General features: G+C 37.7%; 3 protein-coding genes across 9 annotated transcripts; 2 read left to right on the top strand and 1 right to left on the bottom strand.

The window, feature by feature from the left end:
- The first annotated feature begins 814 nt into the window (after positions 1–814).
- On the top strand, positions 815–3,997 carry LOC104106267 (biotin carboxyl carrier protein of acetyl-CoA carboxylase 1, chloroplastic-like). The gene is made up of 7 exons (XM_009614771.4): positions 815–1,205; positions 1,298–1,351; positions 1,846–1,979; positions 2,061–2,370; positions 3,097–3,168; positions 3,588–3,653; positions 3,735–3,997. Exons 1-7 carry the CDS (start codon positions 1,074–1,076, stop codon positions 3,756–3,758), a joined length of 792 nt encoding a protein of 263 aa, XP_009613066.1. The 5' UTR covers positions 815–1,073; the 3' UTR covers positions 3,759–3,997.
- Positions 3,998–7,449: 3,452 nt separating this feature from the next.
- Positions 7,450–14,685, top strand: LOC104106266 (uncharacterized). 5 transcript variants are annotated; one of them, XM_033658691.2, is made up of 9 exons: positions 7,450–7,786; positions 8,138–8,231; positions 10,208–10,249; positions 11,376–11,544; positions 12,230–12,282; positions 12,393–12,617; positions 13,312–13,358; positions 13,534–13,604; positions 13,766–14,685. In XM_033658691.2, the coding sequence occupies exons 1-8, from the start codon at positions 7,482–7,484 to the stop codon at positions 13,586–13,588; spliced, it is 990 nt and encodes a 329-aa protein (XP_033514582.1). In that variant the 5' UTR covers positions 7,450–7,481; the 3' UTR covers positions 13,589–13,604; positions 13,766–14,685. The 5 variants fall into 5 exon arrangements, with proteins under 5 accessions (XP_033514582.1, XP_033514581.1, XP_009613063.1 ...); XM_033658690.2 differs by having other exon boundaries at positions 13,534–14,685; XM_009614768.4 differs by having other exon boundaries at positions 7,452–7,786; positions 8,138–8,222; positions 13,534–14,685.
- A 1,070-nt stretch (positions 14,686–15,755) lies between these two features.
- On the bottom strand, positions 15,756–25,462 carry LOC104106265 (uncharacterized). 3 transcript variants are annotated; one of them, XM_009614766.4, is made up of 10 exons: positions 25,295–25,462; positions 23,082–23,454; positions 20,447–23,001; positions 20,210–20,352; positions 19,716–20,005; positions 18,089–19,427; positions 17,963–18,011; positions 17,627–17,874; positions 17,426–17,533; positions 15,756–16,706 (listed from the first exon to the last, which is right to left on the bottom strand). In XM_009614766.4, exons 2-10 carry the CDS (start codon positions 23,263–23,265, stop codon positions 16,472–16,474), a joined length of 5,151 nt encoding a protein of 1,716 aa, XP_009613061.1. In that variant the 5' UTR covers positions 23,266–23,454; positions 25,295–25,462; the 3' UTR covers positions 15,756–16,471. The 3 variants fall into 3 exon arrangements, with proteins under 3 accessions (XP_009613061.1, XP_070033994.1, XP_009613060.1); XM_070177893.1 differs by having other exon boundaries at positions 18,089–20,005; positions 23,082–23,249; positions 23,346–23,454; positions 25,295–25,461; XM_009614765.4 differs by having other exon boundaries at positions 18,089–20,005.
- Between the last annotated feature and the right edge of the window lie 1,892 nt (positions 25,463–27,354).

The raw sequence follows: 27,354 nt of genomic DNA, 5'->3' as shown, positions 1-27,354 counted from the left end.
AAAGCGGACGAGCAAATCAAGCGTAAAACAAACAAAGCCTAAATATAAGCTGAAATGTAGTGTAACTTGAGCACAACAAATACACAGGTGATACACCTAAATGCAGATAAATGCAAGCAAGCCCAAGGGAATACAATAGCCAAGAATAAAAGGCAGCTGACCCAATATTAACAAATAGCAAATTCTAAGCAAGAACAATAGAACATGGAGTCACAACAAGTGCCGAGAAAGGTGTTGTCCGCAACAACTATTTTGGAAGTTCCCGCCCGCTTCGCCCGAAACTCGCTGGAAAATTGTCTCAGCCGCTGCTAGGCTAGGTCATTGCGCCAAAAAATAAGGGGACAGGGGGTGGAAGAGACGAGGTATAGGGGAGAGAAAGAAAGGAGAAGAAGAAAAGAGAAATATAAAGGGGGCAGATCTGGAAAGCAAGGGGGGAAGGGGGAAGGGGGGAACAAGAAGACAAGAAAGAAAGGGAAGTAATGGGGAAAAAGAAAAAAGCATGAGAGAGAAAGAGAGGAAAAGAAGACATGGGTGGGTGGGTGGTGGGTGGGTGGAGGTCTTACCTGGTCCGGTGGTCACCGGAGGTCCGATGATAGGGACGTTAGAGAGATCAGAGAGAGACGTTAGAAAGAGAGCGGAGAGACATTAGCTTTTGACGGCAAATATTTAATATATGTTAATGTATGTATATTAACTATAAATATTTTAGGTGGAGAAAGTAACTTTTGCTAAAATTACACCACCGGTCCAAAAGTCAAGAGCAAGGAAAAAAAGTCAAACAACAAAACCAAACTTTCACAATGTAAGACTAGGCAACCAACTTTCTGTTACATTTATTAGGCTAAAGTACACTATAGTTTTAACCCTTTTGTTCCACTCATCTGGCAAACTGGCAGTGCCAGCTTAAAACGTCGTCCCCTTCCCCTCGTGTGTATCGCCCCCTTTTCTTCCAATTCCTTTTCTTTGGATTTCCCTTGCTAAATCTCATCAATTTCACCGTCCATTTCTCTTCTACAAAACCCTCCAATTCCCACTCACAATCACAATTTTCTTGAAAAATCCCCTTTTCTCCAATGGCTTCTTTCAGTGTCCCTTGTCCCAAGATTTTTGTTTTATCCGTTGCTTCTTCCCATTCCAGCTCGACCCAACAACCCCACGTCTCCGTTTCCTTGAGATCCACTCCTGCATTGCTCCCTCGTCTTCAGGTTTGTTTTCCCTTTGACGTAAATCTTAAAGATTGAAACTTTACCATGCATTTGATTGAATTTAGTGTGTGTGTGTGTGTGTTTTCCTTCAGGGGTCCAGTCGACTCCAATCTCAGGTGTTTAAGGTGAATGCCCAGCTCAATGAGGTAATTTTCTTTGATATTCCAGGTTTCTTGTTAAAATTTTGAGCCCCGCAAAGAAATGTTCTGTGATAAAATTATAATTCTGATTGTGTAATTTTAGACAAGGAGATTGCTGTAGGCTGTGACATCTAAGTGGAAAATTTTTATCTCAATGTATCATTTGAATCATTATAGGTTCTGATTTATCAGGAAAAAGAAAAGAGACAGAAGATTCATATAGTCTGAATCCAGTAAATTTGGGATTGAAGCTTACTTGATTGAATGAATTTTGTAAATTTAAGGCTGCTATTGAGAGTAGTAGTTGAAGCTTACTTGATTGAATGAATTTTCTAAATTTAAGGCTGCTATTGAGAGTAGTAGTTTATAAAAAAATTCTAGTACTTTTTTTGTACAATATTGGCGTGAAATGGGTTTATATGAAGTAACATGGTCAGTCGGGATTCAAACAGATGACCCTAGCTTGTTTGAGACTGAGGCTTAGTTGTTGTTGTTGTAAGGTTGCTATTGACAAGTCGACCAATTCAAAACCAGTTTCTGAGAAAAGCTTGGAGGAAGTCCCAAAGACTGAGTACTCAATTCCAGATGCTTCATCCATTCAAGCATTCATGTCTCAAGCAGCCGATCTTGTTGAGTGCGTTGAGCTCTCGTCACCTGTTTAGTTCATTTTCTTGTCTTTTGCTAGAGTTAAAAGTTTTTGGGTTTTTGTGCTTAGGCTTGTAGATTCGAGGGACATTGTGGAGCTGCAGCTGAAGCAAAAGGATTGTGAAATCCTTATAAGGAAGAAGGCGGCATTGCCCCAGCCACCTGTTGTTATGGCCCCACCTTCTGTTCAGCAGGGCTTTTATCAACCACAGTTGCCTCCTGCAAGTGCCCCGGCTCCTGCGGCTCCAGTAGCTCCAGCAGCTCCTGCACTTCTGCCACCTGCGCCTTCAAAGCCGAAGTCTTCACATCCTCCGATGAAATGTCCCATGGCTGGAACATTCTACCGATCGCCTGCCCCAGGGGCACCACCTTTTGTAAAGGTAAACACACACATTGCTTTCACCTGTGTTTTAGTTGCCATTGGATCAAGAGCACTGTATCCTGATATTTTGCCAAAAGTTATGAGTCTCATTATGAAGTAGGCTAAGGAGTACCTTGGTTTAATCACTCCATATATTTAGTAAATTAGCAATTGAAGTAAAGGGGGTAAAGAAGAATGGAGCAGTTATTAACGATTACTATGAAGCAATTAGACTTGCATCGTTGCTCTTATAGTTTGAAGTTCGGAGTAAATTTGTCAGAGCAGGGGCCTACTCGCACTGTCAGTAGATTGCACATTTTGCTGCTGCTGTTGACTGTTATCCCCCCCCTCCCTTTATTATGATATTTTTTTGGGAGGGGAGAGAAAGGAGGGAGCTGTTGCTTTTTGGTCTATATGTAGTGTCCTGTAGGCAAAAGAACATCCTTGAAGTTTTGTAGAAAGAGAATGAAAAGAGGAAAGTAAAAGCTGATTAATATTTTCATGTTGCACTATAGCATGACTCTGGATTCCTTAATTTTATGTGAATTTTGGCGTTAAATGTTTAGATTAGTCCGGAAACCAGAGAAATATTTAATCAAGGGCAAATTCACTATAACACGGTTCACATCTAGCGACCAAAGTAGAGAGTGTTTGCCACTATGTGCTTGCCTGCAGCTTCTCGTTTCCCTATACTTTTTGGTCTTGTTGTTTTCTCATGACCCTGACTAAACTGACGAATTACCAGGTAGGAGACAAGGTCCAGAAAGGGCAAGTAGTTTGTATCATTGAGGCCATGAAATTGATGAATGAGATTGAGGTAAGTTCTGGATTAAGATTTGTGTTCCTTCATGTGCAAACTCAGTTCTATAGTTGCTGTGACAGATAGATTCATAAAAAGATGATTATGATAGGGTACAAACATATATAATCAGATAATTTCTAATGTGGAACATGTCTAAGTGTTGTATTTTCAGTTTTCCTTTTCTGTTGCATCCATTTCATGGTAAGAGACCTATAGGAATGACGTAAATAGGCAAGTGATGTGTCATAAAGAGCAGCTCCTCTCAACATTTCCCATTTTGGTGAAATTGGTCGTAAATTTACCTAAAACCATTATCATGTTGAATGTTTAAAATTGAATGGTATCGTGAACTCTGGGGAGAGTCGCACCATCACCTATAAGTTTTTAGTTCCTTTTTTACCTACTCCATTCATCATTTTTGAATTCTTTATCAGGCCGATTCATCTGGAACCATAGTTGACATAATTGCAGATGATGGTAAACCCGTTAGTGTAGACACGGTACGTCACTCTCTTTCTCTACCATATAACTTTAGACTAGTTCTACTTGTGCTTTGTGTGATTTCCAATATTTTCTTGCAGCCTTTATTTGTCATTGAACCATGAAAGGGAGAAGTCATCTAGTATGCAACATAGGTGGAAGGCGCAGAGTGATATTCAATAGTTATTGAGGCCAAAATCTGTCTTTAGCTCTAGGCAGATATGCTCTTCACAGAGATTGGATCACCATATGACTGTAGTTCAAATCTAATGATCATATTTTTAAATTTTATTTGTCATTTTGCTTATGCTGCTCATAAATTTTGGAACGATGTATTTATCTTTATAAAGTTGTGAGTTACTTATATCCTCTAGTCTCTATCACCACTCCAATATCTCTCTCTCTCTATATATATATATATCTCTTTAAGTACTTTAATGCTATGAGCCCCCAAGGCTTTGGTTCAATGATACATGCAGCGTGTGATGTGTCATGTGTGTGGGTTAGGTATATGTCACGAGTTTGAACTTTGCGGTGGATAAAAGCCTCTGAGATTTAAGTAAAGAATGATAGAGGGACGAGCCTACCATCATCGAGCTTCGAGTTTTGTGCAAAGTTGACTATCAAGTGTTTCTGGATTATTAGAATAAAGTTCTTTAATGCTATGAGCTGAGATATGATAGATGGCGGCAATCTAATCTCGTTTATCGTTCAAATGTGGCCCAGTTCAAGATATATGCCGATGAGATTTGTTGTTTGTTTTATAGGCAAAGAAATGTAGGTCTAGGCCCTAGGATCCAACAATACACCAGTTTTGGAATATTATTCAGACTCAACTATTAAAAGAATGATGAACAGTTTCATCTGAAAGGTTGATAGCCATGGGAGATGAAGAAATTATTACAAATAGAAGCATAAATAAATTTTCCCAACTGATTGTAAAATCTGTGATTACTTTACAAAAACATAAATTATACATAAAGTTCGTCTACAATTCCATACACATATCAAGTACGGAAAAGGTCCAAATATACCCTTGTACTATACGAAATTGAGCACATTTGCCCTTCGTTAATACTTTAACTCAAATATGTCCTTACCATCACATAGTTGGTCCATATATGCCCTTAGAGTTACACAATTGGCTCATATATGTCCTTTTTGAAACGGAATTCACCCAAACTAATTAGTTCTTTCGTTAATTGTACTAAAGTGTATTTTTACCTTTCTCTTTTCTTTCTTCTTTTTTCTTTTCTTCTCTTTTTTTTCCCTTTTTCTTTCTCCCTTATCCGATTTCCTCCATTACTGATGTCTTCTCCATTTTCGTCACCAATTTCACTTGACAAAACTCATGAATTCCAATTACTAAGAAAATTCTCCCATAAGCATATTTTTATAGATCATATGTTTGTCAATTTTTTAATTTTTACTGAACATATATTTAGTTCTAAAAAATTTAACAAAGTAAGATTGAAATAATATTTATGTAACAAAAAATCCGAAAAATCCAACAAAATCGAATAATCCAAACCGATATAATTGGTTTAGTCTGATTTTGATAAAAATCGAACCAACCCGTTCCATGTACACTCCTAATTTACATAGTTAATAAAAAAAATAGAAAATATCCAGCTGAAAAAAGATGAAAAAAGACTAACAACTCAAATTTATAACACTACAACTTGAACTCTAGGCTTTTAATCATTAAATTATCTTTCTGGAAACAATTTAAATATTTTGGTCTTTTGAATATTGTTAAAGGTTGAGATACTTTTATTATTTTAAAGTTTAAACTATAATTTTTGGAACAATTTAATTTCGTTTATTTAGAGGGCCAGTGAAATTGGAACTTGATTACCTTATGGGAGAATTTTCTTAGTAATTGGAATTCATGAGTTTTGTCAAGTGAAATTGGTGACGAAAATGGAGAAGACATCAATAATGGAGGAAACGGATAAGGGAGAAAGAAAAAGGAAAAGAAAAAAAAAGAAAGAAAGAGAAAGGTAAAGAAAAAAAAAAGTACTAATAAAAAGGAAATAGTGTTTGTAATACACTTTAATACAATTAACGAAAGAACTAATTAGTTTGGGTGAATTTCGTTTCGAAAAGGGCATATATGGGCCAATTGTGTAACTCTAAGGGCATATATGGACCAACTATGTGACGGTAAGGGCATATTTAAGCTAAAGTATTAACGAAAGACAAATGTGCTCAATTTCGTATAGTACAAGGGCATATTTGGACATTAACCCTACAAAGTATTGCTATGAAATGGTGAATAAAGCCTAAGATTGAGTAGTGAAATGACAAAGCAAATATATTAACTGCGTAATTGAAAGAGTGAATCTGATCCATAAATTTTAATTAAGTTGCAAGAGCTGAAAATCTAAAAGATGGCTTAAACAATTCCATCAAGTTTTCTTGCTTCGCCGGGAAGTGGGAACCAATGCCCATGTAGTTTGTTATGAGACCCATAATTCCCCACCTGAGTTAACAAAAATAACAATTTCTGATTAGGCGTGCAATCTTTTTTTGTTTTGCATTTCTCATCTAACAAATAGGCGACTTTTTCATTACTCTATTTATAAATAGCTTATTATAATATTTGACCAATTCATAAAATATTACTAATATTAGCCAATTAGCTATTTGTAGCCAAAAAAATATCAAAGTTTTTTACTTTCTTTTGAGTGAGTGTTATTAGAATAGATTGAGTACATCTTAAGGAGCTTGAATCTCTGTTTTTGAATGATTTGGTGGAGTTTTGAGGTGGTTCGAATTGAAAATTCGAAGTAGAAGATGAATATGAAAAAAAAATGATATATGTATCACACTGTGTATCATTTGTGTATCACATATGTATCATATTTGTATCAAATGTGTATCACATATATATCCATATATACCTACCTGTATGTGAGATACATGCGTATGCGTGATACATGTTTGATACATGTGTCGCAGAAAAAAAAATTGAACTCGATTTTAACTACGAATTTTGATATCAAATCACCTTCAATCTTCCTTGCATTTTGTGTATTAGCTCATCTATATGTTTTCAATGAATTTCAACCATACCCATTTAAAAAAAAAGATATTTTTTGCTTATTTTTTGGAATCATGTATATATATTTTCTTGTATTTCATAACCTTATTTGATGCCCTATCCTGAAATTTCATTTCCGTCTTGCATCTAATGTTGTTGATCACACTTAAAAATATGGAAGAAATCTTTGTTTATGATTCTTGAAGAGAAAAATTCTTATTAATTTGAAATTTCAATTTTTATATGTGTTTGACTAATTTTGATAAGCGTACAAGTTGGTAAGTTGGGACATATTTAAGACTTTTACGTAAGATTCCCTTAATTATTTATTAGTTAAAATGTGATGTGGCAATCCGATACTTTTAGGGGTAGATGTGAGCCATTGGGCTAAAAACGAGGGCATATTTAGGACCAAATTCAGACGAAAGTTATAGTTGTTTCATTTTCAATAGGTGAGAGGCAATTTTGGCCATTTTCCCTTTTTAAATAAATTTTCTCAATTTATTTTAGAAAATAAAAAAAAATTGACATAGGAATCAGTAGCCAAAATTGGATGACTGGACTAAGGAATTTGAATCTATTGTTCTTTTTAAAATGGAAAACTATTACTTACTACTTCTCTAATTGGAGTTACTTATGTTTGTAATTTTCTTTTTTGAGGTTTCAAAAGGGACGTGTTACAATGACAATTGATTAATCGAGGGATCTAAGTGCTAACTTTCTAAAATTGAAGGTGCTAAATGATCCCTTTTACATTCTACCTGTTTACTACTAGTACCTTAGCCATCAGTCTGTCACAACAATGGAGTCCAAATTCCTCTCTTCAATTGCTCCGGCGCCGTCGCCGACACTTTCTACCTTTCCGGTTTCCTCCGACGAAGCCACGAACCGGACTATTCAAAGTCCGGCTGCAAAATCTCCGGCGCCCCCAACAACGCCGTCGACGCCGTTATCCACTCAAGATATACGGCGATGGAGACCGGCGGCGCAACGAAACCTGAGAAACCAATGGTCGAAGTTGGCTGCTCTGAGGACGCAATGGTTTTCCTTATCCTCCACTGCTCGATCATATGCCACTTCTGTAGTCAATTCACATCTCTCCCAAAGGTAAACTTCAAGCACACGTTTAAATAAAATTGCAAGTCAGGAACTTGCTGGAAGATACTATAACTCACTATTTTTATAGTTAAAAGCATTTCCAAAACGTATGAATAAAAAAAATGACGCCAAATATAATTGTGTTAGTAGTCAGAGGAGAACCATGAGTTCTCAGCAGAGTAGTCAAAAGCAAAAAGAGTAAAAAAACACCAAAATTTTTGTGGAGCTTTAAGCATTGCGAAGAAAATTTACAATATAAAGAGACTACAACTCATACCCTCAACTGGTGCAGGACTCTAACAATTTACAATATTGACTTGTCAGTGATTTTGAATTACATCCTTTGAAGATTTGGTGCAGGTATATGGATGCGATGGACTTGGGTGTTTTAACAGATATGCCTGATATACGTAAAAAAGCATGTAGGAAATTGTTCAAGCAGCAGGTGATTATAGTAATTGCCTTTGTCCTTCTGTGTTTTGGCTTCAATTTGAGTTATCCTAGAAGCTGGCTATTTGCACACTGCATAAAGTTGATTGAGAGAATGTGTGTTGATGTCCCTTGTTGTATCCTCATAATTACATGGAAAACCTATTGAATTTGAAGTGCTGAGAATATATTAGCTCCTTCCAAGCGACAAATTTCTTAATATTCTTGTCGCTTGTCGAGCGCAAAACACAACACAAAATTGATGCTCGCTAGTCAAAGATAGTATAGTATGATTATCGTCTCCACAGGGATTGGATTTAAACAGTGCTCTAGTAATTCTTGGTTTAACTGCTATTCAGGATGATCAAAACTTGATTGTAATGATTACGAACTACGATTAACTACTAAAGTAGATCAATTGACAATTGACTGCAAAGAACTAGAGATTAGCAAAGTAGGTTTCTTATCAATGTGAGAAATAAGGGTTTTGACATGATAGGTGCAAGGTTGTTATTCTGGATATGATACTGTTATATTTCACTCTTGAGGTTCTATCGATTCTCACGAATTCAATAGGCGATTAGCTTATACTTTCGATTCAGACTCCTCTCTCAATTAAATCTAAATCTTTCAAATAAACTAATGTGAAGTGCGGTGAAACTTGCAAGAATCTATTGGTAGGAATGATCTAAGAGAAACTTCTCGCGAATATTTCTCAATCTTAATTTAAACATCAACTCAAAAAGCTCTCTCGATTACTTCGAAGAATCACCAAAATAAAGTGAGGCATACGTTGTAATAATATTCAATAAGATGTTCCTCTTTCTATTAAACACTATAAAAAATAAAATCACAACTATATTAAAGCTTCTCCAATAAATTCAAGCAATTAAGCAGTAGTCGAATCCATAAACAACAATCAAGTCACCAAATCATGTCAAACCCTAAGGTAAACTGCTCCATAATTATGGTGGAAGTCATCACAAATATAATTAAAGAGTGAGAAAGCATCAAGCTAACGTTACAATCCAAACTCCCGTATTGAATTGATGGAAAGATGATGAAATCATGTGTCTTGTAGCCTCCAATGCTCTCCCAAAGCTTCCAAGGTCAAAAGTACTCTCTATATATAATGTTTTGAATCCCATTGACATAGCCCAAAAGCATAGCTTAGAGGTCAAGGGGTTCAAAATCTTTGTGAGGTCATTGGTTCAATTCCCACTAGCTAAAATCTCATTTGATTTTTAATTTTTTTTCTTTTTGAACTCCCTTAGCGAAAATTCTGCCTCCGTCACTGTTTATACCATGTAGGAGTGGGCCCGGACGAAACTACCCTTTCCAAACCGAAATAGGAAAAACACTCTACGAAAAATACACTGGCACGGCGTAGGGCGGTCGCCCCACGCAGCGCGCCAGTGGACAATTACAGGGTCTCGTTTATGACAGGCTTGGCCATTTTGCACAGCTGCGTCGCGCCCAGCGGCGCCCCATGCGGCGCGGCTGTGGGTTTTTTACAGAATAATTCTTTTTCGTCATGTTTTGATATTCAGACTTGGCTCTCGACCCCCGAACGCGATCGTGATTTAATTTTTTGGACTTTTACTCAGACTTCAAAGGTCTAACTTGTTCGATTTAGCTCCCGATTATCTTTTTAACTCGGAATCACTTCTTGCAAGGCATAAAACACATAATGAGTGCAATTCACTATCATTTAAGCTCAAACACAAGTAAAATGCAGTAATTAGAGTGCAAACTATAACTAAAACACGGGTTTCTAGCCTACCATCATTGCTAAATTAATGTTGTTGGATTTCTCATTGAGTATGCTCGAGATTGTGCTGGAAATATTGTCTGAGTGCATGTCAGACGTTTTCCTCATTATTTAGTTGCTCAAGTATGCTGGAAATGAGTCTGTAAAGTAGAATGGAAAACCCATCTCTGTTTATTGACAAAATCAAACTGTACTCTGAGTAATTTCTCACAGCTGTCTTTATTTTTCAGGAGACTTATAGGAGTAACCTCTTGTCATCTTACAAAGATATGGTATGCACACTACATATTTACTGGTTCGCTTCATAAATGTGTCAATGATTAGCTTGCTACTCTGAGTAAAGTTGGTAAACATTTTTTTATCAAATAGATGTATTCTCTGCTGTGGTTTTCTTCTGTGTTGCTTGGAACCTGAATATCGTTTTGTGTTATTTACACATCTAAACCTGTTGGTATCTCCCTACGTAATGCTTAACATCTTCTTTAATAGTTCAGGCTTCTCCAAATGTCTTATAACTTCATTACTTTCAAATGCTCCCTATTTCATTCGACCCTCTCCTGTGTTTGGAAGGGAAACATCCCTAAATGAATGCCTCATGTACAGTTTGAACGACTGATTAAGCACAATGTTACTTCTATAATCCCCAAGTATTTGGAAGGCTAGTAGTGTGTTACGTATTTCTAAGTGAACGACATATCTGCTGTTTAGATATCCTGGCACAAATTCCTTTGATGCTAATCTTAGTAAAAAGCAACAAACAGACATCTCTACTGGTCTTTTGAAGTGTTTACTGTGTTTGTCTTCCATGCTTATCTGTGCTTGTTTGACATCCAGAATTGCATTTATCTCGTTCTTGAATGTCCAACGTCCTTGAGATCACAATCTCAACCTATAGTTGTATGACTATCCATTTTTAACCTTATCTGACCAAAAAACATTAAATAACTAATTTGACAAAGTTATGTAAGTGAATTTGTAGGGTCAAAAAGTTTTAGCTATAAGATAAAGTATTTACTGCGAATTGTATATATATCGTTAGGTGTCAGTACACAAATTGCAAAAGTTTTGGTATCTTGGGAAGCTGGGTTCTTGAGTACTTTTTAGTCAAGGGTGCAAAAATCAAGACTGAATCAGGACGTGCGTATGTAGTTCTTAGTTGTTTGTGTGTCATTCACTCATTGACAGAAACCAATTGCCAAGTGACTTATCTTCGAGACTCGGTTCTTGTTCTCTCCGTCAATCAGCTCTTGCTTAGGCATGGATCTTACTCCTTACATGACTATATTGAAGCTATGATCGTTTAGGAGTCTGGTATACTGACATTTTACTTTCTTAGTTCCAGTGACTTCTATGAAATTGCCATGCCTGTTTATTGCCTGACTATTTAACTGTCTGCAGGTGGCTGTTGTAACTCAGATGGTCAATGTTTCTAAATCTATGAGGTGTTACCGCAAAGGAACAAATGGCAGTGCACTTACTGAGTTTTCTTTGTTCCCTGGAGATCAGAATGACACTGGTGATGGTGATGGGATTCCTGTTTTCACCTTTTGGTCAATCTTTGATTTCGGTATGTTTTTAAAACCTTTGCAAGTTGCAGACTGTCCCCACAACTAGAAATTCCTGCAGAGATTTGTCAATGTTTTGTTAAAAGGTTTTCATATGTTAATTCGTAGTCCGAGCTAATCAATGAGTATTAAATTTATTGTCTGCGTAGTTAGTAGTACAAGGGTATCACATAGCTTAAATTAAAACTTTTGCTCTAGTGTACTACAAATGATATTGGCCTTAGATGAGTTCAAATGGAATATCATGGTCCAACAACAGAAGTAATCATATAAAACCTACTTATCAAAAGAAAAGAAGTAATCATATAAAACCTAAGCAAATCTGGTTGTCAATGTGGTATAAGTTGCTAGAGCTCGATTTTGAGTTTTGAGTGGTCAGGATTTTTGGTTTCTCCCCTTCATGGTTTGTAGGGTTTTGGTGATCACATGATAGTCTTTTCTGCCTGGCCAGAGGACATTCTGCAGTCACCCTTAATCTCCTTGGTTAACTATAAAATATTGCTTTAGGGGTGGATAATCTATGCATAGCCTTGACATATCGGGAATGGAGAGTTTCCCATTAAACAATCAGTAAAAGGAGTTATACCTTGGCTTCCTTTTGGTCTTAAACTGATAACTAACTTCTCCTTTTATCTACTTATCTGCTTAGCACTTCATATTTACAATTTTCCTCTCTAATGACTTCAGAGAAACTGGCATTGGAGCTGGTCCAGATGTTTGTGTCAGAAACGAATATAAAGGTGATTTTCTCATCTCCTCCGCCACAGTGAGGCATTTTTCACTTTATTGGTACAAACCTTCTATGGCCTACATATTTGTTTTGCCTTATTGAAAGTTGAGTGATGTGCAGCGGTTGCTTGTAATGGAAATATGCTCCATTGGTTCCGAGGAATTTTCCCAGGTCGACAGGCTGAAATGGAGTGATCATTTCTATGTAGGAGAGTTTGATGATCTGCTCAAATGCAATTCAAACTCAAATGAGGTTCTTAAGCAACTCGTGCCCAGGCTAGAGAGCTGCAATTCTCGGACTTCCCCCATGCAATCGAGTAATCAATTAGAGAGCAATATTCTCCAGGTATCAGGTCACCTGTTGTATAAAGAATTTATACTTTTTGGAATAAATTTCTGTGCCTACTCCTCTGTGTGTCTATAGTTTTTAAAATTATTAGCACACTGAGGCACATCCCTAGTGCTTCAAAGACTCTAGGCTTGACGGTGAGTGATATATCATCTCTGGGAGAAGCCCCTAGGCCGGCACATTGAGTAGGATATCATAGTTGCTCTAATGGTACCATCAATAATTATGTATATCCCATATAATTTCTGAAGGTCTTACTTCTAACACACAAATTGTCTTTCTGAAGGTCTTACTTCTAACCATGTAAAAAAACTTTTGGCTCTTTTTTTTGGGTATCCAATTTCTCTTGAAGTTGCTGCAAGATAGCTATATTGGAGATATTATTACTTATCTATAACTTTTTTTTTCTTTAAGTTCAAGACAGGCTTTCCTGTCTCTTCTATGCATTGTTTCAACTCATTAAATCATGTTTTCTTTTTCAAGAAGTTTTTTTTTCTTTAGGATGACTGATGACACTGAATCATGTTTTATTGTCAAGGTAATAGTTTATAATGGTGGAGTGAAATACGTATACAATTGCTGATGATCAGATTAGAAAAATCCATCATTGTCTTATTGGACGGAAAAATTTACCAACCTCCAGTTGGTGTTTCCACTTTCATTATGTACTCATTAAATATTTGAATTGTAGGTTTACTTAACAACCTGGCTTGCAGAAGTCAATGTCGATAGATTCAGGTAAAGTGATTCTGTGGCACTTTAAGTTTTTTGATCTTTGATTCTGAAGCTACTTCTGCGTTTTTTGGCTTCTATTGGTATTGGTGTTCACAAGTCATATAATGTTGTAACTTCGTCTAGAATGAGATATTTACCCTTGTATATCATGTTGTAACAGATTAGTGTTTCTTGACAGGATAGGTGAATTATTTGCTATGGTAGGTGAGGAGATGCATGTTACCATATCTTGAAGCCTCAACTACACAGGTAGGTGAACAAGGGTGAAAAAACTCTTTAAATTTTAACGTTGTAATTCCAAGATCAAGCTTGAGCTCATCCATATGCCTGATGAAGCATTGAGCTGATCTTCAAGCTTCTAAGATTTTTATCTTCATCCTTATCTGGATGTATCTATTGCACCTGAGCAGAGCAGAATGGATACAAAAGATTAGCATGGATAGCCCCAACTCATTTGGTCGAGGCATGTATATATACATGTAATGGTGATGGGTCTATTCGCCAATGAGGTCGATAGAGCTTGAAAAGATATAAAAGCGACCTAAGCTGGGATTTAAGATGGTGAAGTTGTTCTTGTCCAGGAGAATCATCCAACTTACAAACAATGCTACTGTTGTTTCCCGGGCAATGTATCCAAGTATCAGGCTAATGACTGCCTAATGCTGTCTTTGTCTGTTAAAGCAACTGGCGGGTGAAGTGCCAACATTGACATATTTAGTACTCCCTCCGTTTCAATTTATGTGAACCCATTTGAATGGGCACGGAGTTTAAGAAAAGAAAGAAGATTTTTGAACTTGTGGTGTAAAATGAGGCACATACATTTTGTGTGGCTATAAATCATTGCATAAAGGTAAATTGTTTCCAAATAAGGAAAGAGGTCATTCTTTTTTACACGAACTAAAAAGGAAATAGGTTCACATAAATTGAAACGGAGGGAGTATATGAAAGTGAAGAAGCTAAGGCTAGCAAGAGCCGCTATTTTTTAAAAAAGAAATTATATATTGGGGTAGGGGAAGGGGATTACATGGTGAGGTTGAACCTCCACCAATAAGGTGAAAGTTTAGGTAGCCAACCAACTAAGCTACTAAGATTCTGCAGCAAGAGCAACTATGAATGTTAGTTTTCTATTTATTTGTTTGTTTATTTATTGGGTTTTTTGGGGGCATAGATGCTAGACTTGTTCCATTGATAGAATACTCCTCTTATATTAACCCTTGGTCTGGTTGGGTTGGTGTCCAGTATAACAAGGTAGGAAAAGCATCGTATTTCTCAAAAAAAGGATGTGGTCGCGAGACATGTACTTTATGATGAAGTTACTGTTTGTAATTCATTTTGTGAACTGTCTATTCTGGAAATTCTCATTGGGCAAGGAGAACTTTTTTCTCAACGTTGCAGAAATACTCTGCAAACTTTACAGGTTAAAAAAAGAGAAGTAAAAGTTGGTAATTTTGTCGGTAAGAGAAAGTCAATGCATGTAATTGAAGTAGCAAGGCGGTAATCTTCGTTTTCCTTTCACGTAAGATGGTTAAATAAATTACCGTTTAGTTACTTAATTCGTATTATAATTTGAAGAATTTGAATAAGCTACCTTATGATGTGAAATGGTATGAATTAATATTAATACCTTCGATTTCAATTGCATAAATTACAACACTCGTCATGCTTATCATTTCGTAAAGAAACGTTTCTACATCTTCTATTGCTTTTGAGAAAAATTCTTAATAGTAAAAATTTTGTGAATTAATTTGTATTATTCTTGCTTTACCTCATCCCTAAGTTCTTACACATTATAAAAAGCAAGCAATTCTCAGATATAACTATTAATCAGCAAATGTTCAAGTAAATTAAACAGTTCATTGCGTGGCTTACTCCAGTTACATCCCATCGAACTTTGGTTTGCTTAGTTACACCTCATTCTGGGCATTCACTTAACCTTAGGTTACAGTTTGGAACTACTACTATTCAGCTTCAGCTTATGCTCAACCTCTTCGTAGTTTCAACACGCATTTGGGCATTCTGTAGCACATAGAGAACACAAGCAAGTACTTGATCAACCATATAACCAAAGTTTCTCTCAGTTCGTGTATCAACCTCTTTTCTGGACCGTCAAAGCTATGCTGGAGGAAAGTTACTGTTGACAAATCCCGCGTCAAACCAAGCAGTTGTTTATTCACTCCGAGACAGACAACAAAACACCGAAAAGAGAAAATATGTCCCCTAAAGTTGCAAAATTTCACTTTGTGATAAGGTTGGGAGGCATGTCTCCTTTATTTCCCAAAACGTGGTTGTGTGGAGGGAGGGGGGAGGATGCGAGATGGGACCCTCAGAAAAGAGGGTATAATTCAACACATAACAGGAGAAAACATCAACATTTTAGACTATAAGAAGTCCCAGAACAAGTTATCAAAAATCTGCCCAGCAGTTGCACATTAAGAACCATACAAGGCAAAGTACAGGCATTGATCTAAACCTCTGTACAAGGGAAAGAATTAAATATCAAGCTGTTCTGAAAGCTCCTTTTTCATCTAAACTATGTTCTGAACAATCTGAACAGCTTAGCACTGTTTCCAGCTGTTAACTATAAACTACAAATGGCTGAGGGAAGCATCAACAGAATAATTAACCTTTATCGGAAAAGAAAAAAAAAAGAAAGGCATCACCAGAATAAATTATGAGCCTAGGCATCACTTATACTTGATGATGCCAATACAAATACATGGACCTGCCTAAAGCAATTATAATAACCTTCACAATTCTGCAAGGAGGTGACATATATAACAGCACCATTGACCAACTACATATCGACAGCTTTTAACCACAGGGTATATATTCTCCCCACTTCTGGCAAAAAATGATGGGGCACCCTAGTCTTCGAAGAGATGTAAATGGATTGAATCATATATTTCTTGATAATGACAATATTTTCTTTTTTTTAATGCAAAGGATTGGACAGCCTACATTGCATCTAAGGTGAAAATTGAGTGTATGTTCAGCAATACTGATTGTGTGGTTCTATTTTCTTCTTGCTAGTGCTAGTACATGACTAGGACAAAAATTTCTACCAGAAGTTGAGGTAATTGATGACAGAGCACAGGGAAAGATCAATTCATTTGTGATCACAGAGAAAGACAATGTACCCCACTAGGGAGATTTTTCGGTATAGGAAGTGCAGTGATGTATCTCTGGGGAAAAGGTTTATGGGTATGTGCAGCTGGGCCTGATGAAGATGAGGTCTCAGCACCATCAGATTGTCCCCGACCGTGGAACTTCGCGAACCGGTTGATAACGGCGAATTTCTCTTGGTCTTGCCCTTCTACTATCGCATCTAATAAGGATGCTCTCTTGTCCAGTCTGATCATAGGAACAACAAATTAGAAATCAAAACAGAGTTCAATAAAGCAGATAGAATATATAATCAACAGAAGTGGAACAGCTCAAAAGATAAAATGAACTCCCAAAAACTAATAACAAGTCAAATGGCAGTAGATATTAAAGACTTCAGAAGTGTGGATTTCCGAATAAAAAGTTCATGTTTCTATGCAACCAACCAATAAGTACTCTTAGTACTTGTGCCCTCATTTTCATCAGCTTTATATGTTTTAAGATGTGCTAAACCAGAAGCAAGAAGTCAACAGAAATGAAAAATAACTTGTAAAAAGAAACGTGACTCAAGATCATATTCCAGAACGGGAAGAGAAGAAATATAAGCAGGAAGAAAATGTCTAAAGCAACAGAAGAGCTCAAGTTCTACAAATTGAGGAAATATGATTACCTCCCTAAAACGTGAAAATATCACTCAATATTGATATTGACCGCAGAAAAGTCAGACCTACTCAATGACTTCATGGCGAGAGACTGCGATTTCCTTCGAGAGGTGTTCTTTCACCTCCAACTAGTTTTTTCCCCTCCCACCACCCAAAAGCCCCTAAAACAGTGCAGGGTGTTCTCTGGATCCTAAATATAATGTTATAGAAACTCATCTGCTATAGCCAGCCGTGTGCAGTCAACACTTGTCTGCACATGTTGCTGTTGGAGAAAAAAAAGAACCTGAATGAAACATTAAGCATTACCTCAAAAAGTCACTTTCTAATCTCCTCGCTCTTCCCATTAACTCTTCTACAGCTTTGGCAAAACAATGTTTATTAACCCTCTCTGAAGTATTGCAGTTTTCAGGAAGTCTACAAATTACATCAAACATATCATTAGGATCAGAAGATCAACAAAGTTATAGACATGACTGAACAATCTCAGGCAACAACCAGAAAACTCACAGTGTTTTATCATCATGAGGCATATTCAGAGCACCATTTGAGATACAGACCATGCTGCATGCATCCCCCAATGCCAATCTAGCGATGGAGTAAGCCACACTCTCATGCTCTGAATTAGCTTCTGCAGAAAGAATTGCTGCAGGTGGAGGGCGAAGTAGTTGCTGCATAAGCTGAGTGGTCAATAAAACCCTTCTTTTAGCTTTAACCCCTAGTGCCCCTTCCTCAATAAAATCAATGCCTTCTTCAACCTGATAGTAGAAAATAACAGGTAGTTAGAAAAGTAAAGGTAAATCAAATTTTGAAAACAAGAGGATTTTAGTAGTCAGTTCATGATACCTTTTCAGTAAGCCTATTAGCAGCTCTAGCCCACTCTCTTTCTGCCAGGCTGCATAGAGGAAGTTAAACACACATCAGCATGAAGCAAGAGGATTTATTAAAGAAATTGTAATGCATAATAAGAACCTGATTGTCTGATTGCTCCGTGAATCCACTGAAACTTCTTTATACCAAGGAGTATGATCAGATGTCGCACGTTTCCGCTTCATGGGTTTCAAAATTTGGTGCTGATGACCAGCATTCACTGGCAATGTCGGCGGGGAAGAAAAATGCTCAATTGCAGCAGAGCTGGGGATAGAATTTGGCCCAAGATTACTGATTGAACTTCGATCAGCAGTTGCAGGTATGACTTGCAGCATAGTATTAAGTGCATGCAAACTACTGGATGACTTCCCAATAGTGAAAGGTTGTTTGACTGTCTTCATTGCAGCAGCTCTACGTGCATCATACATCTGTAACATCTGCCTGTTTTTTAAGGTTCTGCACTGATTAAACCAGGAAGGTTCCAGCTGAGGACCATTTTGAGTTTGCTCAAGCTTAACAGAATTTGTATTATTGCTGTGAGCGCCGCTCTGAGAATCATCCTGACAAAGTGCAAGTACATCCTGAGGAGTCATTTTCCCCACTTGTTGAGATGAAATGCTTCTATGCAAATTCTCTGGCCCGGACAATCCTAGCATTCCAGTGTCCCCAGAAGGAACTTGCAGAGCACCTGCACTGCTGTCTGCTACTTTCATTCTTTTGAAGGCCCTATTGCTTGGATCTATCTCCACCTGTTTCATGGCCCGCATTTGGTTTAATAGGGAATAGTTCTGATGAGATAAGTTATTTGGCTTCAAAGATCGGCCAAAGGCTTCGATATCTCTCTGCATAGATGCAGAATTTGCAGGAGATCCTCCCGGGATATACTTGTCAATAGATTCTCTACCCTGCGAATCATTCATCTTCTGGACGAGGTCAACATTTCTCAATGGTACTTGCGGAGAGCTTCCCTCTGCACGCTGTTCTTCCCCTTCAGCAGACCCCAGGGAATTCACTGAGCTGGTACCAATCTGGGGAGTCAAATTCCCTCCTCTATTGGAGTATTGATCACTTCGCCTCCCTGGAGCAGACAACGATGACTCCACAATATTCAACTGATGTGATTGGGAGATATGGGAAGGATTCTTGTCATACTGAGCACCAAAAGGTTGCTGAGGTGGTGGAAAATTAGTCCACATACTGGAGGACATTTTTGAAGACATATCCTGCTGAGCAATGCCGGACACTAATGGCTGAGACACTGACACTGGCTCCTGGGATGAAACATGATTGGTAAAGATACTTTTCACTGTACCATTGGCATTACTTAATTGGGACTTGCATGCAGGGAGGACACTCTTATCTTGTGTATTGCCTGCCCCATCCGGCAAAGAAGCCTCCACAGTTTGACCACTTGCAGATCCTCTGTGAGAGTCGCCTTTCTCTGTATGACAGGAAACATGTTTATCAAAAGATACACTAACAGATTGATTTGTTGAGACTTGCTCAGTTGTCCTAACCACATTTGGATTTTTAATCTGACCTCCCATATAGGGAAAACCAGAAAGAGATTCAACTGCTGGAGAAAGTTTTCCGGGCATTGTGTACATAGAAGTTTCATTATTGCTACTTCCTGGAATACCAAATCTATTATTCTTCAACCCTTCCTGGGAGAGGTCAGAAGGTGGAAGTAAGGATTGAGCCTGATGAATTAGACCTTGATTCTTCTCACCAGTGTCAACAGCAGCATGACTTGAATGCGAAGAGCTAACTGCTTGGATAGCGCTCTGAGATGACAAAGAATGGCTTCGGACTGATGCACGTCCAGATGGAAGGCCAAGTTGCAATCCAAAGCCTTGAGGGGCAGAAGACTGACTTCTCTGGTGATGACTAACAGGCTCATCAGACTCATCTGCTTCAGGCATCTCAGATGATGCTTTGTGCTCAGAATGACCGAACTGTGCCACAGAACCACACTCTCTCGATTGGTCCACCTTCTGAATAAGCTGTAGCATGTTTGGACTGCAAAAAACAGAACAGTCTAAACATTGAAACCAAGGGGGGGGAAAGCATTGGAAGGTAGATTATACTTCTCAACTTGACAGTCAACAAGGTTTTTAAGGTATACGGAAAGATATGTACAAAAGAACATCTAAATCTTACAGGATCTATAAAATGTACCTAATACTACTACTAATAAGTTCTGAGAATCAGGAAATTAACTACCTAGATTGTCCAACTTTATTAGGTGAATGTACGTCAAGAGATCTATTGAAAAGGCCAGGAATATTAGATACACCAGGAAACCTGCTCTGCAAATGCACCTCGTGAGAGCCTTTTCCATCCATCAAAACATCAGGCAACTGCCCCTGTAGATCAAGGAACATTCACCTCTTACTGTTGATCAAGGATTTATAGAACTGAGGGCTCTTCAAAAAATACTACATTAAGCACATATATTACCTTGTCTAATTCTGCCTGACTCTGAGGAACCTGACCAAAAACCTTTGATTGTCTATTCAAGGAATTGTGCTGCACTACAGACTGAGAATGAGTAGATTGCTTCATGCTACAAGGAGGATCAGCATCCTCATTCAAGTTTCCCAAGGGATGGTACTGAAACTTCGGAGGCCACAAATTTTTCAGACCACCCTGATTAGACAACTTCTGATTCCCCATGAGAAGACACCTAGAATCACTGGCATCTGATAATGCATTTTCCCTAACCCCACCAGCAGAAGAATGAGGATGTGAGTTAGAGTGATAGCTGTCATTTGAATTATCCTTCTTATCACTGTTCTCCATCTCATACATTTTAAACTCTTTGTCACCAACATCCGGTGATGAGTGCAAAACCTGGCTGTCTTTCATAACATGACGCTGCAAAACCCCCAAACTTTCACTTGCATTAGATTTAACCAAATCAGCATTTGTCCAGTAATTAGATTGATTATTATTTTGAAGAGATTGTTTGGTTTCTTCAGCACCCTTCATCATACTTGAGTTTGGAACTGTGGCCGAGTTATAGAAGCTAAAGACCTCTGAATTCCCCTGCAGACTAGCCACAGATGATCCCGCATGCTCCATACCAACTGCAGAAATACAGCGAGGACTAGATTTCAATGCCACACCACCATGAAAGACTTCGTCTTGGATGCATTTGTTCTGATTGTTGACCTGCAAACGTTTTGATGAGTTATCACTTGAAATACTTGACGCTGCATCTCCAGATGGTAATGCTGATCCAAGAACACCCCAATTAGCTGAATTCATCCACGGTTGTCTAGCTCCACCAAGCTCAGCTGTCAAATTACTAGAAACCCTTCTTGCAATCATCTCAGTGTCAAGAGGATGTGAAGTATTGCTAAATTTCTGGCTTGCTTCAGTAACTGATGTCTGCAGTGGACCAAAATCTGACGACTTGCTTCCTCCATCTGATGACTGGGCAAGTCTTAGAGAATTCGTTTGCATATTCTGGCCTCGCTCATATGGAAACCTGTGCTCCTGGACGTTGTGAAAGCTGTTATTCATATTGGTGCTATCAGAGGGCTGAACAGAAAAATTCAAGGATGGGGCTGGGGGCAATTTGTCTTCAGCAGAAGATGCTTTATGTCTCCCATTGTTGTACATCAAATTATGATTCCCTGAAGAAATTTCAGCACTGTGAAAATTCAAACCACTCCATTCCTCCTGCGGGGCAACATCACTGCTAGAAGCTTCTTCAACAGCAGACTGCATAAGAGCACTCCAACTACCACCTTGGAGAGAAGGAAATCCGGTTAGTAATCCTGCACTATCAAACAGATTATCACCTTCCTCATTCCTATTAGGGCTTTTGGAGAAGGCATTCCATATACTATCATCTGAACCAAACAAAATTCTTTCTTCTGTAGGATCTAAACCAACTTCATTCTCTGGTGAAGAAGTTGGTGCCGCTTTCTCCTGCGAGGTCTCTGAGGGATTGGTTAGATCCAATCTGCCGCAGAAATCCTGGAGAGCTGAACCTTTTTGCATAATATTTGCTTGCTGAAGGTTCTTGATATTAATCGCATTAGATTGAGCTTGACTTACAGTATGACCTAAAAAACTTTCACCTTGTAATCCCTGTCTAGTAATGGAAGTCCCATCCGGCCCACTGACTTGATCTGACAATGCAGCACATTCATTACCCGGAAATGAACCAGTAAAGGTTGGCATTGGCTGTACTGCAGGCTTTTTTGTTCCCATCTGTAGAAATTGGTTCAAGCTTCCTCTTGAATTGGCAACAGGAGTTCCATATAGAGACTGATCAATGTGTTGAGGAATCAAACCCATCAAATGTTGTGCAGCTTGGCCATAATTTGTGGGATTGAATCCGTTTGAGGATCCTTGGAGAACTGGAGAACCACGTTGCAACCAATTAGTGTTGCCAATCTCAGTTGCGGGCGCATAATTTGCTGCACCGGAATTTGTAGTGCCGTTAACAGAAGCAGGGGAATGGCTACTAGATGCCACCTTAGCAAGGGGAGGAACCTGATTTAATGGATGTTGTGGACTGGCATCTAGTTGCTGAAGTTGCTGTTGCCTCTGAAATTCTTGCATCTTCATGAACATGACTTGCTGTTGCAGTTGCTGCATTTCGTTAAGCCCAGACTGCTGCCGTTGCAAAGATTGCAGCATGTTTGATTGCTGACGGTTCATTTGCTGTCCACCAAAAAGATCAAAACTAATAGGACCTCCAGAAGGTTCTGACCTGACTGGTCCCCTTGCCTGCTGTTCAAGACCCGCCCCTCGCTGCAATTCATGAAAAGATGAGGCCCCGGAGGCTAGATTACATTGATTAGAACCTGTATTCACAGCCAGAAATCTGGATTCATCCTGCTTTGTTTGGTAATACTGATTACCATACATGTTTCCATTCAAGTTTGGCTGCTGACTTTGTGACTGACTTTTAGCAAACTCATTCCATGGGGTTGATTGTGCAGATTCCAAGCCACGCTGCACATTAAATGGATAACTGCTACCTGCTCTCGTAGTTTCTGCAAACAAAGGAAAGTAAGAAAATTGCCCAACAAGCTACTTGGCTACCAAATAAAGTTTAGACAACATATCAAATTACCAGAGTTCTGTAAATTGTATGTGTTGGAACTCAGTCCACCTGTCTGTCTCTGGCTTCCAACCCCCAAAATATTACTTAGAGCTGGAAAATTCCCCTCCGCTACCGGGGAATGCTGTTCTCCTTGTGACAAGCTGTCTTGTGCGAAAAAATTGTGAACCCTATCTCTGACTTCATTGCCAGGCATAGATAATTTAAGTCCCAAACCTTTGATTGTTAAATGTTGCTATACAATTACTAACATAGCAAGATATCAATAAACTCAACCTTTTTTCTATCTGGCATTGCAATGTAAATTCCAGAACTTAAACATAATAACTTGGATCACTATTCTTAGAAGCTAAGAATCAGCTGCCTCCTCTAAAACTGCAAAAACCTGTAAGACATTCATCCAAGTTCAGTTGGGTGAAAGTAGAGACATATTAAGTGGCAACAGATATTAGCTGAGATGACAAAGAAAAGGCATACAGTACTACTTGAAGATTCAAACTTAGTTTGATGGAATTACTTCAATACACAACTAAAATTTATATAAACATGCAGATACATATAATCCATAGAATACATAATCAATGGCTAGTACATGTTAATTATCAACAGCATTGAAGCTCGCATCTTTTCCTCAGTCAGTAATCACAGAAGAGAGCCTGTAGTTGACCAAGTGGACATGGCATAGACAAAAGAAAGACCAGCAATGGCTATAAAGAGTATTAAAAAAAAAAGGCATCCGCGATAACAAGTGTTCGATAAAACCGTCAAGACGAGGCAATTCAAATTTCAAACACATTAAGGATTAGTGCATACCGCACTTGTTTCCATCTGGTAAAAGAAAAGGAGGCGGCGGGGGGGTAGAAGATACATGCAAAACTAAACTGGATCTGCCATTTTTCTGAAGAATGAGAAGCATCAGAATATCTAGTGCTTTGACTTAAGTGAGCATTTCCTTTGGCTTGCATCAGTCAAAAACTGCTGGCATAGCCTCAGATTGACCTTATGCAAGCTCATTACCAAAATCAGGACAAGTGCTGAATATGCCATAGTTTATGGTCAAGTTAAAAAGCTATACCACTGGTTAATGAACAAAGCCCTACTTGTCGTACTGATTTCTTATTTACCAAGGGCAAGCAATCTCACCAACCCAATAACATGCAATTGTATAAAATCTTGATTATAAATCGTCATCGGTCATTTGTTCAAAGAGGTGACATGGTCACCCACACTTTCTCAAAACTAGGGCTAGTATGATGATGCTATTCATCTAAGAAAGTCCTCACCCGCCCGCTCGATGTCAAAATGCTTCAAAGCAGACATAGATTACAAGCTTTGACCCTCACTTCCAAAACTAGGGCTAGTATGATGAGCAACTCAAAATGCTGTTGTGCCCACTGGGGATATCTTTCGTTGGTCTATATTTACCACTTAAAGGGCTGACTCCTGGATCGTCATTACCTTTGTTGATGAAAGGAATGAAATCTTGTTGAGAATAAATAAAATTCAGGATCTTCCTCTTAACAAAGGAGAGACCTAAAATCCATCGACAGGGACCTTTACTAAACTGTCAAGGAACACATTTCCTCCAAAGTTTGGCAAACGCCAGTTCTCCTTCTGGAATAAAGCAATCAGATATATCAATCAGAACTAACAATTTTCCAACTCCTAGTTAGTTTCCGAATGTAAAAGCATGTACTGATAAGTGATAACAGTAACTTACTAACAACAGATTATTATGTTGTTTACAATATTTATAGTATAATTTTATGTTGTTGACTGTGATCAGGCAACAGGTTTGGATGGAAACAAAGCTGGACTTTTGTGTCCAACTTTGCAAAAAATATATACTAACGTTAATCAGCTCCAACAACAACAACTACCTCAATGCCCAACTAGATGGACCCAACTTCCTGAAACTTCGATATCCATTTCTCTTCATTTTCGTCCGTTTCATTCAACTAAAAAACTAACGATGTTAATTGCCGAGCCTGAGAAGAGCAGTCAATTGTAAAAAGGCACCATTTTTACAATTCGCCAGTACCATCTGAAAGACTTATGGGATATCTAAATACAGATTACAGAGATTGAATATAAAAATGACAAAATTATAGTTCAAGCTGTGTATTCACTGTAAATTAGCCTGCAAAGTTAAAATCCCAAATCCACAGAGAGAGACTAGGGCTGGTGATAACACACGGAACAGAATTTTATAAAAATACACTTACAAGAAATCCCGAAGCTGCACCAACTGAGCTTGGACTGGATCCTTCGGGTATCCGAATTGTAAGGTTTTGAATCGCCGATATGGCAATTGCGCAGAGAGAGAAACTACAGTGAGAGAAGCTGAAGAGGGAGAAAAAAAGAAAAGAGAGAGATAAAGTGAGTGCGTAATTTTCAACGAACTGTTGAGCGTGGTTAGGTTCGGGTCGAGGGTGAGATCCCTATCCGGATCCGGATCTAAATCCGAATCCGGGTTTCGGAGCTTTGTGTTCTGATTGTTAAGTTCTCAGGTAGGTCATTGAAGAGTATGTGGGGCCCGCTGCGTAATTTGGGGATCCTTTTCCCGAATAATCCAATTGAAAGTACCTTAATTCAAAGTATAGTTCGTCTTAAATTTTCCCTCCAAAAAGAATCTATGCTCGCTTGATATATGGAAAATTTTCATAAAGTCGACCATGTTATAAATGAGATGAATACATGTGAGTGAGAGGAATGCATTTGTCTGTCCATTTAACGTATTTTGTATTCATGTACTCAATTAAAAAATACATTAACTTATAACCTTTGAATGTATTTGTACAATTTATAAATAGGGAACTTTTGACCCTATGAATAACACACCAAGAAAAGAAATAACAAAATCATTCTCCATCATATATATATTTTATCTCCATTAGTATATTGTTCTATTGTGCTCTCATTTCTTAACGCGTTATCAGCACGAGGTTTTAAACAATTGAGGTTATCTGCTTCATCCGAATTTTATCTTCTTCCTAAAAGAGGTAGTCAGTTTCTTTTCCGATTCAGGTATACATTCCTATGTTTATAACGTTTCTATTAGGATCTTCTTTAACCTGCAATTTAATTACCATATGCATAACTTATTTTGAATATGATTATAATAATTGCATTGGTATGAAAACAATAAGTTTCGATTAAATTGTTATTTCATTATATAAACTACGAAGAAGTTTAATCTTACACATAAATAAATAAGTATTAAAATTATATTACAATAATTAGACTAATTAAGCCCACATCCAAATATTCTAACGGAATATGCATTTAGAGGGAATTCTTACAAAATTTTCAAAAGGTTTAAATGTGTCTTCAATAAATTTATCACCCAAGTGTACAAATTAATTAATGACTTTAAAATTAACGACTGAACTATTAGATGAATCGCATTGAATGTTGAAACTTGTCAGAATTGATATCATCTAATTTTATGCCTACTTAGCTTATTGAAACGTATTCTAAGTAGAACAAAATTATACTAGTACATATTAATTCAACTTATTTATTCTATAAAAATATACTTACATGTCTAAAGTTTTTGTGTGTAATATTAAACACTAATTTATCATCGCACTGCACATAAATATTTGTTTGATAATTCTACATATAGAATATTAATACACGATTATGTACTGCACTGAATTGATAATAATTCTTGTCATTCTAATTCACTTATTTCTATGATAGTTTTCACTATGTCGAATTTGTCAAAGCTTGAATTTATGGTACTTGACATCTCTGGGAATAACTATTTGCCATGGGTACTTGATGTTGAAATTCACCTTGACGCTAAAGGTCTTGGTGACACTATTAAAGAAGGAAATGAAGCATCAAGTCAGGATAAGGCGAAAGCCATGATTTTCCTTCGCCATCATCTCGATGAAGGGTTAAAAAGTAAATATTTAACCTTGAAAGATCCATTTCAATTATGGACTAGTTTGAAGGAACGATATGACCGCCTAAAAGCTACGGTATTGCCAAGAGCTCGTCGTGAGTGGATGCACTTACGGCTACAAGATTATAAGACCATAAGTGAATATAATTCTGTTGTATATAGAATAATTTTCCAGCTAAAATTATGTGGGGAACCTATGAATGATGAGGACATGCTGGAAAAAACTCTTTCCACTTTTCATGCCTCAAATATGGTGTTACAGCAGCAATGCCGTGAAAAGGGCTTTAGGAAATATTCGGAGTTAATTTCATACCTTTTGGTGGCTGAACAACATAATGCCCTTTTAATAAAAAATCATGAAGCCCACCTCAC

This window comes from Nicotiana tomentosiformis, chromosome 6 (assembly GCF_000390325.3).
Source record: "Nicotiana tomentosiformis chromosome 6, ASM39032v3, whole genome shotgun sequence".
NCBI lineage: Eukaryota > Viridiplantae > Streptophyta > Magnoliopsida > Solanales > Solanaceae > Nicotiana > Nicotiana tomentosiformis.
This window is presented reverse-complemented; position numbering and strand designations above follow the sequence as displayed.